Source organism: Streptopelia decaocto (genome assembly GCF_964273445.1).
Source record: "Streptopelia decaocto genome assembly, chromosome: 3".
NCBI lineage: Eukaryota > Metazoa > Chordata > Aves > Columbiformes > Columbidae > Streptopelia > Streptopelia decaocto.
In genome coordinates, this window is record NC_138656.1 from 49,035,217 (window position 1) to 49,047,628 (window position 12,412).

Consider the following 12,412-nt stretch of genomic DNA (forward strand, 5'->3'; position numbering starts at 1 on the left):
TACTGGGCGACTGAGTGGCATGCAGTAACTTGTCTGAGGGAGAAGCTGATTATACAAGACATTTGACTAAATGACCATGAAGAAAATAAGGCACTTCCTTTTCTTTAGACTTATTCCAATACTTAAAAAATAAAAAAGAAAGACTAAAAGGCTCTTTTGGTCTTTTGTTTCTTGACAACCACCAGAAAAAATCATTTAATGAAATAAAGGGTTTCTTTGTTCTTTTTTTCTTTTTTTTATAACACTTGAAAGTATAAAATGCTACATTTCCAAAAATATATTTTTTTCTGCACCAGCACCCTTGTATAGTAAAAGTATCTACTTTTTTGTTCATTTTGTTTCAATGCACTACACTTTATCTACAATTTCATTACATGTATACAGCAAATAGGCAAGCATGGCTTTTACATCCTTAATGAAATTTTTTCTATACAGGGAGGTTTAAAAAAAATATTTGAACAGTTTGCCCAGTAATGTGACACATAATGCATGTACCTTGTTCTCATGTACTCTTCCAAGGAGATTAAAATATGGTTAAAATAATTTAAACTCAGATTTTGCTTTAATAGTGTTGCTGTTTTGTTCTCTGCATTAATGTAGTTCTGAAAAGCCATCGTAATCTGCATTTCATGGCACACTTTCCTTTAAAACGTCCAATTTGGCAGGCAATAGAAAAAAGGCTGCAACATCTGCCCTGCGAGGGCACCGGTAGTGACTAAACAGCATATCAAATTTTGAATACTTTTTGGAATCCCTTCCCCAGTGACATCCCTGACCAAAGGTTCATGCATGATGCATCATCACACAGTACATTCAGAGAGAGCTTGGACTTCTTTTTTTTTGTTTTTTTGTTTTATTTTTTGAGAAGAAAAATATTCCTAGAAGTCTCTCACAGTAACTGCCTCTGTCATCGGGTAGTTAAAGGACATCTGTCTCCATGGGGTGCGAGGCCTCCTTACCGTTCGCTTGGGGCGGGACACTAGAGGATGATCAGTGCGGAGGGATGAGTTGGACCTTATTGCTTTACTACTATTCAGTGCAGGTTCTAGAACCACTTTCACCCAAACAGGAGAACAACAAAAAGCGGAGTTGGAGGACAACAATTTCTTTGTCTGTTTTGTTAGATGGTAAGACGAACGGACAAGTGCCCCAGCTCGCTGCACTGAAGACAGGCAAGCAAAGGCGTTTACCAGTTAACTGATCAGCAGGCAGGCATGGTCAGGTCATCATTGGGTGAAGAGTTCAGAGGTCAGAAGGTCATAGGTTAGTTGCCGGTGGCGGCTGGGTGGTTAGAAACAAAAAAAAAATAAAAAATAAAAAAATAAAAAAAATAAAAAACAAAACAAAAAAAAAAAGAAAGAAAAGATAGAGAAGAGATTAGTTCCAGCTAGTGACGGCTTAATGACAACATGAAAACTAATCACAACTAATAAAAAAACAAGCATGTTTAATTCTGACATACTGATCGACACCATCTACAGAATGCAATAAAATCATGACAGCCCTCCATCATGATTTGGACACGTGAAGGAGAAGCCCGCTCCCACAAAACCGGTTAACAGGAGAAATAGAGATAAAATACGACTAACGACTAATGGTTAGTAGCAGTCGATGAAGGAAATTGGAAAACAAAAAACAATGAACAGTTTTGGAACTGGGTAGAAGATTTCTGGAACAGTCAGTGCACAGCATCAGTATCTGACTGCTATTAAGCATTAGTACCTCCCCAGGTGCAAGCATTAAAGCAACTATTAATGATGGATGTGATTATTAATAACTGATTGTTAAAAGAATGGAGTCATCTAAGGGATTCTCGACTTAGAGAAACAATTTGGTTCAACAAACTATGGGCCAAACAAAGGGTTTTTGTTCAATAAATTTTTTATTGCCTTTCATTTATTCTATTTACAAACGACATGGAATTTCTTGGCCTCATGATACAAAGCAATACTAAACTGTAGTCTAGCAACGTAGGCATCATCGTGGGAACCAGGAAAACGCTCAGCCTCCTACTTTAGCCAGCACTTTCCTGTTCAAAATACTATTTTACACATATAGGACACTTATAAAATGCACTTGCATGTAAACACTGTAAAAGTCCTGCCATTTTAAAGTCTATACTTAAAAAGCTCTAAGTACATCAAAAAATAGAGAAAATATCTAATTGATACTAATAAGGCATTTTAAAACTACAAACAGCTCTCTTTATTCATTTTCAAAGCTAATACTCTGCAAATACAATAAAATCTGACATTTCATATACATTCCTGCTTTATATTTTTATATTTTAAAAGAAGCCACCTGTAAATACTATTTTCTTTTGCAATAAACAAAAAAAACCCAAATAAAACAAAAATTAAAACCCAAAATCACAAAAAAAATTACAGTAAAACATAAAAAAGTTCTCAAGTGGAAAGTTATCATTCCCAATGTTCTTGAGCTGTTCCTTCTTTAATCATTCTCTCACATTCTCCTTCACCAAACTTGGTCCACTTAACAGTAGTATGATTTTTTTTTTTTTTTTTTTTTTTTAAGACTCGTTCAACAGCTTAATTATAGATAATAAATTCTGAGGTTGATAAAGTTTTTGTACTGTTGCCATTTTGACTACGGCAGAGGAGATGAAAGTGAGAAAGGTATTCAGTGCAAACTCAGATTTGTGCCATCACATAAAATGAAGTCCAGTAGGTGCAATATTCACAGATAGCATCGATTTCGCAATCTTTCTCGTGGGCTGATTTACTTTCACATAATTAAAATGGCCTATCATTTAGCGATCAGTTCGTAACACTATGAAAAATTACTACTGCAACGTAAATGAGACCACATGATCCCTGAATTTTTGCAGAATCACTCTAAGTGGGATTTGTTTAAATTAAAATGGCTGTTTCAAAAATAAAAATAAATATTTTATGTGGCACAATCTCACCACTTTACAGGTATACTAGAAACAGACTCTTAAAGCATCTTGATACTGATTACAATTTTGATTAAATGGTATTAAAATTTATTTATAAATTATGTGACAGTTTGTTTCAATAAAACATTCAAGAAAATTCTTAGCATTAATATTTCTTGTGGAGTTTATAATCAAAGCAAGCTACCTTTTAAAAATACCAGTACACCTGTGATACATCCTCTGCCAAGTCACTGGCCTTCTACAGTACACACAGGTTTGTCAACTGTGCAACACCATTTACAGTTTATTACAATTAAATCAGTCAGTCTGTCTGTTATATACGTCAAATTCCATTTTGTATTATTTATATACTGGGGTTTTATTTAGAGTTAAAATGAGCTATATTTTTTAACTCTTCACCAATTCTAAATGCTTAGTTGTGAAACATTTACACATTTGGGGATTCTTGCTTTAAATGCAGTGCTTAACTCTAAAAACAAAAACCAAAAAAAAAAACCAAAACCAAAAACCAACTATGCAGAGAATAAAAACCTACTTAAAAAGTGAATGCAGTAGTACTACAAAGTCATCTGAAAGTTGATTTAGAATTAAAGAAAACTTTAGACCCAATGAATGCAAATCTAGATTTAGTGACATTTAACTATATATAAAAAAAAAAAAAGTTTACACATTAAAAAAAAGTATTTCGGTTTGCTGACATTGTCTTTCATGGTTATAGCTGTAGAAATATATTGGTGACAGACCAACCAAATTAGTGAATATGGCAAATGATGAGGTTATTTTGATTATACAATGTAATTTTAGCACATTAAAAGAAACTGCTTTATTGCAGCACAAATTTCCCTTCAAAACCTTTTGTGAAACTGTTAAATCTGTGCAGTGATAACCTAAGGATTTCAAATTTGAAATACAACGGAGTACAGTTGTAATATTAACTTTGTGTTTCTTAATACACACTGAGATTATCTAGATAAGACTTTAAAATAATGTTCTCCTGCAATATCAGCATGGTTTTCATGCTATGAGAGAGAAGTATGCATGACTTATTCTCCAGAAGATAAGCCATGTGTATTTATCTACGTAAGACAGTGGGCTTCCAATAGAGATGAAAACTGTACTATCAGAAAATGGCTGTATTTTGAAAGAAGGTGAAATGATATAATTAATTTCAATAAGTGACCCAGACAAAACATCTAGGCCCTTTGCAAAATATTTGAAATCTATGTTGAGTAAACACTAAAATGATGAACTTAAACTATGGCCTCGTATTCTCCCCACGCTCTGTGCTTTATCAATATATTTACTAGTTGTCTCAGGCAAATACCTAATTAAACAAAAAAGGTAGTCTCACCTGTCACCTGAATCTACCACTGCAGATCATGAAAGACTATTAGCAAAAACTTACTTTTATAGCATCAGGTCAAACTTAAGACAACCAAATCCTTACCAGCCATTATCTTGACAGAGTAAATTTTAATCCTTTTTCTATTTTTTTTTTTTTCCTATAAACACGGGCTATGATCTTATTCTGATTATACCCTGTTTGCCATTGAAAAATTCTCAAAAAATGAGAACAAGCCAATGGGTTGTAAATAGTGTGTGGTGATATAAAAGAAAAAGCAATCTTCTAGAAAGCTTAAGTGTCTTGTTGTCAGCTTTACACTTTCTGTAAAGCATAAGATCATATGAAAGATCAAAGTGTTACATAAATACAGCAAATATCCAGAAGAGCCCCTTTTTACAGTGTTGACTGAAATCTGTAATGTTTCTTGTAGTTAATTTATGGAAGGTTGTGAGAAGTGAAGTGTAGTTGATGTTAAGAGATGTCAGATCTGTCACCTGAATTTGGCTTTTGAATATTCCAGTATCATGGAAGCCTGCACAACACTGATTTTGATGAGAGCAGAATAATAATACTTGACACATAACGCTTTGCATCCTCAAAGCCCTGTACAAAATGAGAACCCCCACAACACCCCTGTGAGGTAGGGAAGTATTATTACCCTTATTTTACAGATGGGAAAACATATACAGAGAGATTAAATGACTTGCCGAAACCCACAATGAGTCAGCAGCAGAGATGGGATAAGAATTCAGCCCACACACTACTCCCTAGCCAATGTCAATAAACCGAAAAATATCACTTGTCTCAATAAGCTTAAATACTTCATTCAGGGGTCCAAAGGCATTACACTTGAGGAAAAGGAGAAAAATGAAGATTTACTTTCCATTCAAGGGTTAAAGAGAGATGCCCAAATATTGGATGTCATCTCACCAACAGGACTTCAAAAGTTGCTTCTCCTTCAGGTTATACATTTTAGCAGCAAAAGGCAAATAACAAGCAATAGATTTTGGCGAAAAACCAAAACACCCTTCCTTCCCCTACCCTTAGTAATTCAAACTTAAACAACTTTTGAAGTATTATCTTCACAGCCCTTACCTTTCTGAATTCAGTCAGGTATCTGAGAACATGCATCCTCCTCAAAATATACAGTACAGTGGCTCAAAAGTTTATTGAAAAAAAGGAATCTAAATCTTCAGATTTCTCCAGACACAGACAGGAGGCATTTATTCCTTTACTTCTTTCTCATTAAGCAACCATCCATTCATTTTATTTTGCAACACCAATCTGATATTTCCAAACCAATTAGAAGAACAAAAGGGGGGGGGGGGGCACAACCAAATTAATTATTGCAGCACTGAATTCATAGTGTTTCCTGATGAAGACGGATCTTTAATATTCCTAAAAGGGAATCAGTTATGGCATTTGTATTAAATATACCACTAAATTTATACATTTGAGCTGGGAAAGCAAAGTTTACAAAATGCTTTTAAATTCGCAAGCGTTCCCAGAGCTTTAAAATATTAACTCTTCAGTTCTTTGAGAAAAAGAATGAATGGGTCAAAAATAGGGTATTTGGTTAACCAGCTGTGGTGTTGCAAATCTCATGTACACTCAGAGCACTTCTTACAAACAAGAACTGCAGAACTAAACTAACCTCGGTCTGCGGTCACAATCCTTTGGTAAGGATGGACACGCATATCGTGCCTTCGAACTTTAGTAGCCACCGCACCTAGTTAAATTGCAATTACCAAGACAAAGTTAGAAAACATTCAAAGAAAACATTAACAGCAGGTTTATCAAAATGGATTTAAATGATCATTAACTACAAAAGTTCATTTTAAGAAAAGCAACAAGTTAAGGCACAGTAGTTTCAAATCTTAATCTTAAAAAGAAGTTATCTGTGCAGATTAATATTGCATTTCTTTTAAACATCCTGGCCTTAACCTGTTTAATCCATTCATTTACAATCCCAAAATTACAGTATTTCATGAAATCTATTAGACCCAAGCACATATAAGCTTTACTAGTCACATATTCACTGAAGTGCCTTTCTTGCAGCAGGACTATTTTAAATAATGCCATCTTTTAATACTGACAATTATTTGCTAACCTTAAGATCACTTCCAGTTCTACCACAAAAAAAAAGTTTTAAAGCAATTCTTCAAGCCTACAGATTGTGATTTTAAACTTTAAATCAGTAAGTATGAACTGCAATGAATTAGGTGATTAGTAAAGCAAACACTATATAGAACACTTAGCAGTCAGTATACTACTATACACTCATAAATTACAGCTACTCTGTAATAGGAGCTAATCCAAATTAATAGCACTAATTTATTTTAAATCTATGTGCAAAAAAGTGCAAGTAAGTCACTGACTGCTAGGCCAAGCTTTTTTCAAGGCTGCTGAAACTAAGCATTTGTTAAAATTCAGATCTGATGAAGGATCAGTTAAGACCGTTCTTGAATTCTTAGCCTTTCGTTGGGAAAGCCATACCTGAAGATAAAAGGAAGGGAATTGTAAGTTAGTCACCAACTAAAATTTGATCTCAACATCAACATCCCCCAAAATACTTACAGGGATGCATTACTCTGCCATTTTTAACAGAATTATTTTAAGACATCCTAGAGGTCCACCACAAAAATTGGTTAGGTTTAGAACATTATTCATGAGACTAAGTGTATTACTGCATGAAACTCAACAAAAACCTAATTTAATTCAATTAACTCCATACACCTGCCCACATGATAGAGTCATGTATTAAGAGTTATTGATTCTATTGCTACCAAACTGGGAGTGTGGTCTTTTTTTTCCCCCCCCTCCCTTTCCTTCTTTAAATAAGATTATTTGGTGAGATCTGTTTTGGGCAATACATCTGTGCTCTCACGGCTGAGCCCATAAGTATGCAATGGTATCAGATGCCATTTTAGGAGTAATTTTCCCCTCCTCTCTCTACAGAAGATTCTGCAAGAAATCAAAGTTCTCTGCATCGTATTATTAGTATGAAATGATGTATTTATTTACTTGCTATTAACCGGATTCAGGAAAGGGGTTTGCCACTAACCAACAACTGACAGCTACTGTGACGATGCCTGTAACTGTGACTTTACCATACGACGTATTACAAGTGGACTCAGAGATTGGGAATGAAAGAGCTGGGAAGAATATTTACATGTTTGTGAGAAATTAATAAATGATGACATGATCATATATTCAGTGAATTTTAGCTGTGGGGTAACAGACAACAACCATAGGCTGCTCAAAGACAGACCCACTGCATACCTTTGTCCTACTAAAATTTTTGTTATTGATACACTAACCCTGAAAGGCCGAAGTCTGAAATACATTTTCTTTTTTACTGTATGAAATATAATGTGGAAACACACGCACATGCAGATAACTCAACAAGTATTTGTCATGTAAGTGAAACACTGACTCTTTGCAATACTTTCAACAAAATATTGACTTTGAACCTTATTGTCCAGTGTTCATTAGAGATGTTTAGAATTTGTGTAAATCAATAACTGGCACTGAACAAACTAAGATCAAAGTCCTATAAAATCAACATTATGCAGCACCAAGGTCATATGCAGTTCAAAACAAACTGAAGAGAAAATATTTAGATTCTGTAGATGGTAAGGAAGGAAGAAAATATTGGAACTGCTTGTTTCATATCGAGCAGTTAACTGAATTGTCATGGCTTCTTTACCATTCTAGCCTTCATAGACCAAGTCAATGATCTGAAATATTAGGAATGATGGGCATTTCAATCCAATGTATATAAAAGAAGACATTATAAAGTTGTTAATTGTATCATGCTTCGGTCAGAACTTAGTTTGCTTTATATTCATTCACTGAAACTATTTTCTGCTTACAAGATAATTCACAGCTTTCTGACACCAAGGAGAGATTATGAGTTGTGTAGTAAAAAAAGAAGCGAAAACTCCAAAAAACTTAAAAAAACCTTTCCATTCCCTCCAGTTTTGCCACTAAAAAGGTATAGCAAAATAGGAAATTCCATCTTCCAAAGATTACTGGAAACTAACCTATGTTAAAGAGATCACAAACAAATCTGGCATTTGTGGGAGCCCAAATGATGTATCATAGATGCAGACTCCTATTTAGTCTTTATTTTCTTGCCTATGTATCCATCACCTAGTGTCATACAAGCATTAATATTTTCTGTAATATTAATATACTAAATACACACATTTAATAAGGCAAAATACACTTAAAATGTTTAAGAGTTATACCATTTGAGCAGTTCTCCTAGGCAGTTTTGAGATACCTGAGAGATAAGATTGTTGCTTCGAATTTTTTACTTTGAGCCCCATGACTTCTACCTTGCAAATATAATAAAAACATAAGCAATATATTCTCCAGTCATGCGCGGACAAAGATCTTACCTAATACACCACTAGGTTCAATGGGATACTCAAGGATTGATGTAGCTGGTGCCAGCGTGTAGGGGTATTCATACGGTGTGTAAATTAAACCAGCTTCGGGTCCAGGTGGAACTATTGCAGCGGTGGGATGAGGAGTTCCGTTTGGCATGACAGCGGTTTGTATTTGTCTGATCAAAGGCATTATGGTAGGGCCAGCAGGCGTAGGAGTACGCAGGGCAGCTGGCGGGAGAACAGGCGCAGGCCCAGTAATAATCCTTGGAGCCTGGGCTGTTGCTGCAAGAGAAAAGGCAAGGGCTGCTACAGTAAGCAAAGAAATTCAGAGGAAAGTATGGAGATAGCAGTACAAAACGTGGAAAGAACGGGAAAAAAGGGGAAAAGTAGGAAAGAAGAAAAATAAAAGGAAATCATTAGTACATGCGCTGATCACAGTGCCAAAGCACACCATTCAAATGCAAACAGCTTTCCATTTTCCAGTGTGATTAAGTATGAACATGCAAAATAAAAAAGCCATTGTAAAACAGTGAGGTAGATTTCTCAAACAGGTTACACAGCACAAAAGCTCCAAAAAGACCACATTTCTTCATTTATGCTATCAAGACTGCATGAGACTGAGATGCATGCAGAAGGTACAAGGAAAATACTGTGATAATCAAATATAGAGTACAAAATTTAGTGCAACTACAGAGTCCACAGATACTCAGTTATGCAGAGCTGCCGTATGATTCTACAGCTTTTTTACGTCTTAAAATTGCATTTAAACATATACACAATTCCAGTTTCCAGGATGAGCGAAGCGAATGATGACCTAGAAACACAATGCATCTCCTCTCCTACTCTAGCATGAATAAAATAAGACTCAAAAGTGATTTCCACATCAAATTCCCCAAAATAAAATACTATATCTTTGTATTAGAAGTTCACTATGGACTTGCTTAGGTTAAAGAAAATAGGTGCCAAAAAAAACCCAAACCAAAAACAGTACTATTACATTTCATTACATGTTATGTGAAGCATGTTGGCACATAAGATGAACAACTCCTTAAATACTAACACATCAGCTGGTAACAGTAAATATTAAAGGATTACAATTTATAGATTTCTATGCACTACTGTTGATCTACATTGGTTCATTTAACTTACAGGTGGTCTGACATGAGAAATGTGGCAGAAGTTTTTCAGATTTCAGATTGTTGTGGCTTAATTTATTTTTTCTTAATTTCTTTTTTCTTTTTTAAACAGCAGTGCTCAGGTTGAATGCATAATTAAAAAAAACCTCTCAAACATTCTAATTAAACAGAAATAAACCAGTATGGCTTCTGCATCTTCAAGCTTTCAGTAAAATCAAAACACAAGCAGGGAAACAGTCTTATTATCAAAAAGTGAATATTAGTGTGGAAATCTCTAGCAAAAAAAAAAAAAATCCATCTTCCCACTTACACTGATACAATAGAACAATGGGAATAGATCAGACAAAGAAATTGCTCAAATGAATATAAAGACTTCTACGCAACAGTTTGCATCAATTTACACGAATCTGAAAGCTATTTTACTCATAAATTTGCAATAATTTAGAGACTAAAATATATTTAAAACCGATCTGGCTTTAAATATTACAGTGTTCATTAAGGTTGAAAGACTTTCCACCACCATTGTAGTGGTAAAAGCCCTTGCTTATGTATCTTTTCTAATCAGAATAATTACACTGGAGTAAGCACCCCAAATTGACCTAACTGCATTCCAACCTTTAAACATATTCAACACTGAAATGGTGACTGTGTGGAGAAACAAATTTGCAAATATCAGTAGGCCCTTAGTGAAAAGACTGATTTAACTATGCTTGTATTTGACATCTGTAATCACAGCTACAGCAAAAATTTTCTTTGGAGCAGTATCAGCAACTACATTTTCTGGAGGAGAAATTAAATTTTCAACTAGAGAAAATTATTTGTATCACACATAATATGTGTATGTTCTCATTAGTAAGTGTATGTAATTAATTTTCAAGTATAAACCTGTGCATACATGCATTTGCAAAAGCACTGTCATACAAATGTAATGGAAGAAATCGTAAAAATGGCTCATTACATCACTGATCCCTGTGAACTCAGCTGTGAAATCAGTTGATGAATTGTTGGAAAAACAAAACATTGGGGGGACACATGCAAGGCAAGATGCAAGGAAGAAATGTAACACAGAAAAATGTATTCACAGTATCCTGAACATCTGTAACATTTTCAAATTAAATTGCTACAAATAAAACTGAAAAGGGGTCTGTTTCCTTCTTATGTATTAAGGAAAAATCATTGTAAGACAGAAAAATCAGGGTTAAGGGTTGAACTTTTTTAAACTATGTGTTTGTAAATATTTCAACCCAGACATACTGTTTACAAAAAGAGCGGAAGAAGGGTGTGCAATACCCAAAACTGACATAGCTTATCTCCAGAAGATCTCTTGCAAGAGCTACCTACTGTTTTGTTGGGGTTTTTTTTACTGCCTTCCATTCTCCAACACAGTTGCTACTGTACATGTGCCAAAATCAGCTTTAGGAATCAGAACCTGCAAACATTACTATAGCTTTGACCCTCGAGCTTGTAACGTGCTTACGTGATTTGATGTTGGCATCTCTGTAGGTGCCATTCAGAATTGCAAGCTCCATCAGCTGCATCTTTTTAAGGCTGTCTTCTCCTTCTGCCTGCATGCGAAAAGAAGGAAAGAAAGTCAGGCTTATTAATTCATGAGTTCACAATATTTAAGGCAGGGATGTCAAACTCGTTTTCCCCGGGGGCCGCATCAGCCTCGCTGGTGCCTTCAAAGGGCCGAATGTAATTTTAGGACTGTATAAATGTAACTACTCCTACATTTCTACAGTCCTAAAATTGCACTCGGCCCTTTGAAGGCACGGGCAAGGCTGATGCGGCCCCCGGTGAAAATGAGTTCAACACCCCTGATTTAAGGGACCTAGAATAAAATGCCTTCAGGTTTTATCCAAGCAAAATACCTGCTTACCATCAGTTACAAAACCACTAAGCTCTGTCAACTTTTCCTTAAAATTTAGTGCAAGTTGCTTATTGTCTATCATTAAGAGCTGTTGATTAGTATATTAAAACAGTTTTGAAAAAGGCTTATACCATAAATTATAAAAATAAGTTTAAGCATTAAGTTGTGCTTGACAAAAATTGTTTAAGGTATTTTGAAAGTGTTATTAAACATTTTAATGTACTCTTAAAGGGATCTTTGAAAATACTGTAATATTGGGCTAGGAAAAGAACAAACGCTACAAATTTCAAGCAACTTCAGTTTATTGTAACTTGCTCCACTGTAGTTGATACTTTGGGCTGTGGGGAGGTGGGGGTATGATGGGGCAGCACATGGGGGAGAAAACAAAAAATAAACAACGAACTTCCAGTAGCTTTCCAAACAGAACATCAACAACTTTGTAAGGCAGAATTCACAATTCTGGCATATGCAGATGTATTCCAATTAGGATACAACTACTATTCACACAGTATACCTTATTCTTGGTTTTGCTTCAATATAAATTACTTCCCTAAAGTTATCTACTCCATTGGTATCCTGCAGCTTGCATAAATATTACATAGTATTCAGTAAAAAAAGCTCACATCTCCAGTTACTAACAAAAGTATTTCTAATCAGTATAATTTTAGTTTTAAGATCTGTCTTTCCAGAAATACTGCCATTTGTTTAGTCTACATCCTATCAATCAGAAATCAAGTTTATGAT

The 12,412-nt window shown here is 34.9% G+C and overlaps 1 protein-coding gene across 7 annotated transcripts in view; it reads right to left on the bottom strand.

Moving 5' to 3' along the window:
• Positions 1 to 830: 830 nt before the first annotated feature.
• QKI (QKI, KH domain containing RNA binding) overlaps positions 831 to 12,412 on the bottom strand; it is a 159,209-nt gene continuing 147,627 nt past the window's right edge. For 2 of the 7 annotated variants that reach the window (XM_082047997.1, XM_082047999.1), the window contains 4 exons: positions 11,276 to 11,363; positions 8,672 to 8,968; positions 5,920 to 5,994; positions 831 to 1,281 (listed from right to left, as the gene is read on the bottom strand). In XM_082047997.1, the coding sequence (XP_081904123.1) occupies positions 1,265 to 1,281; positions 5,920 to 5,994; positions 8,672 to 8,968; positions 11,276 to 11,363 (477 nt within the window). In that variant the 3' untranslated portion in view covers positions 831 to 1,264. The other 5 variants (XM_082048001.1, XM_082047998.1, XM_082047996.1 and 2 more) reach the window with 4 other exon arrangements.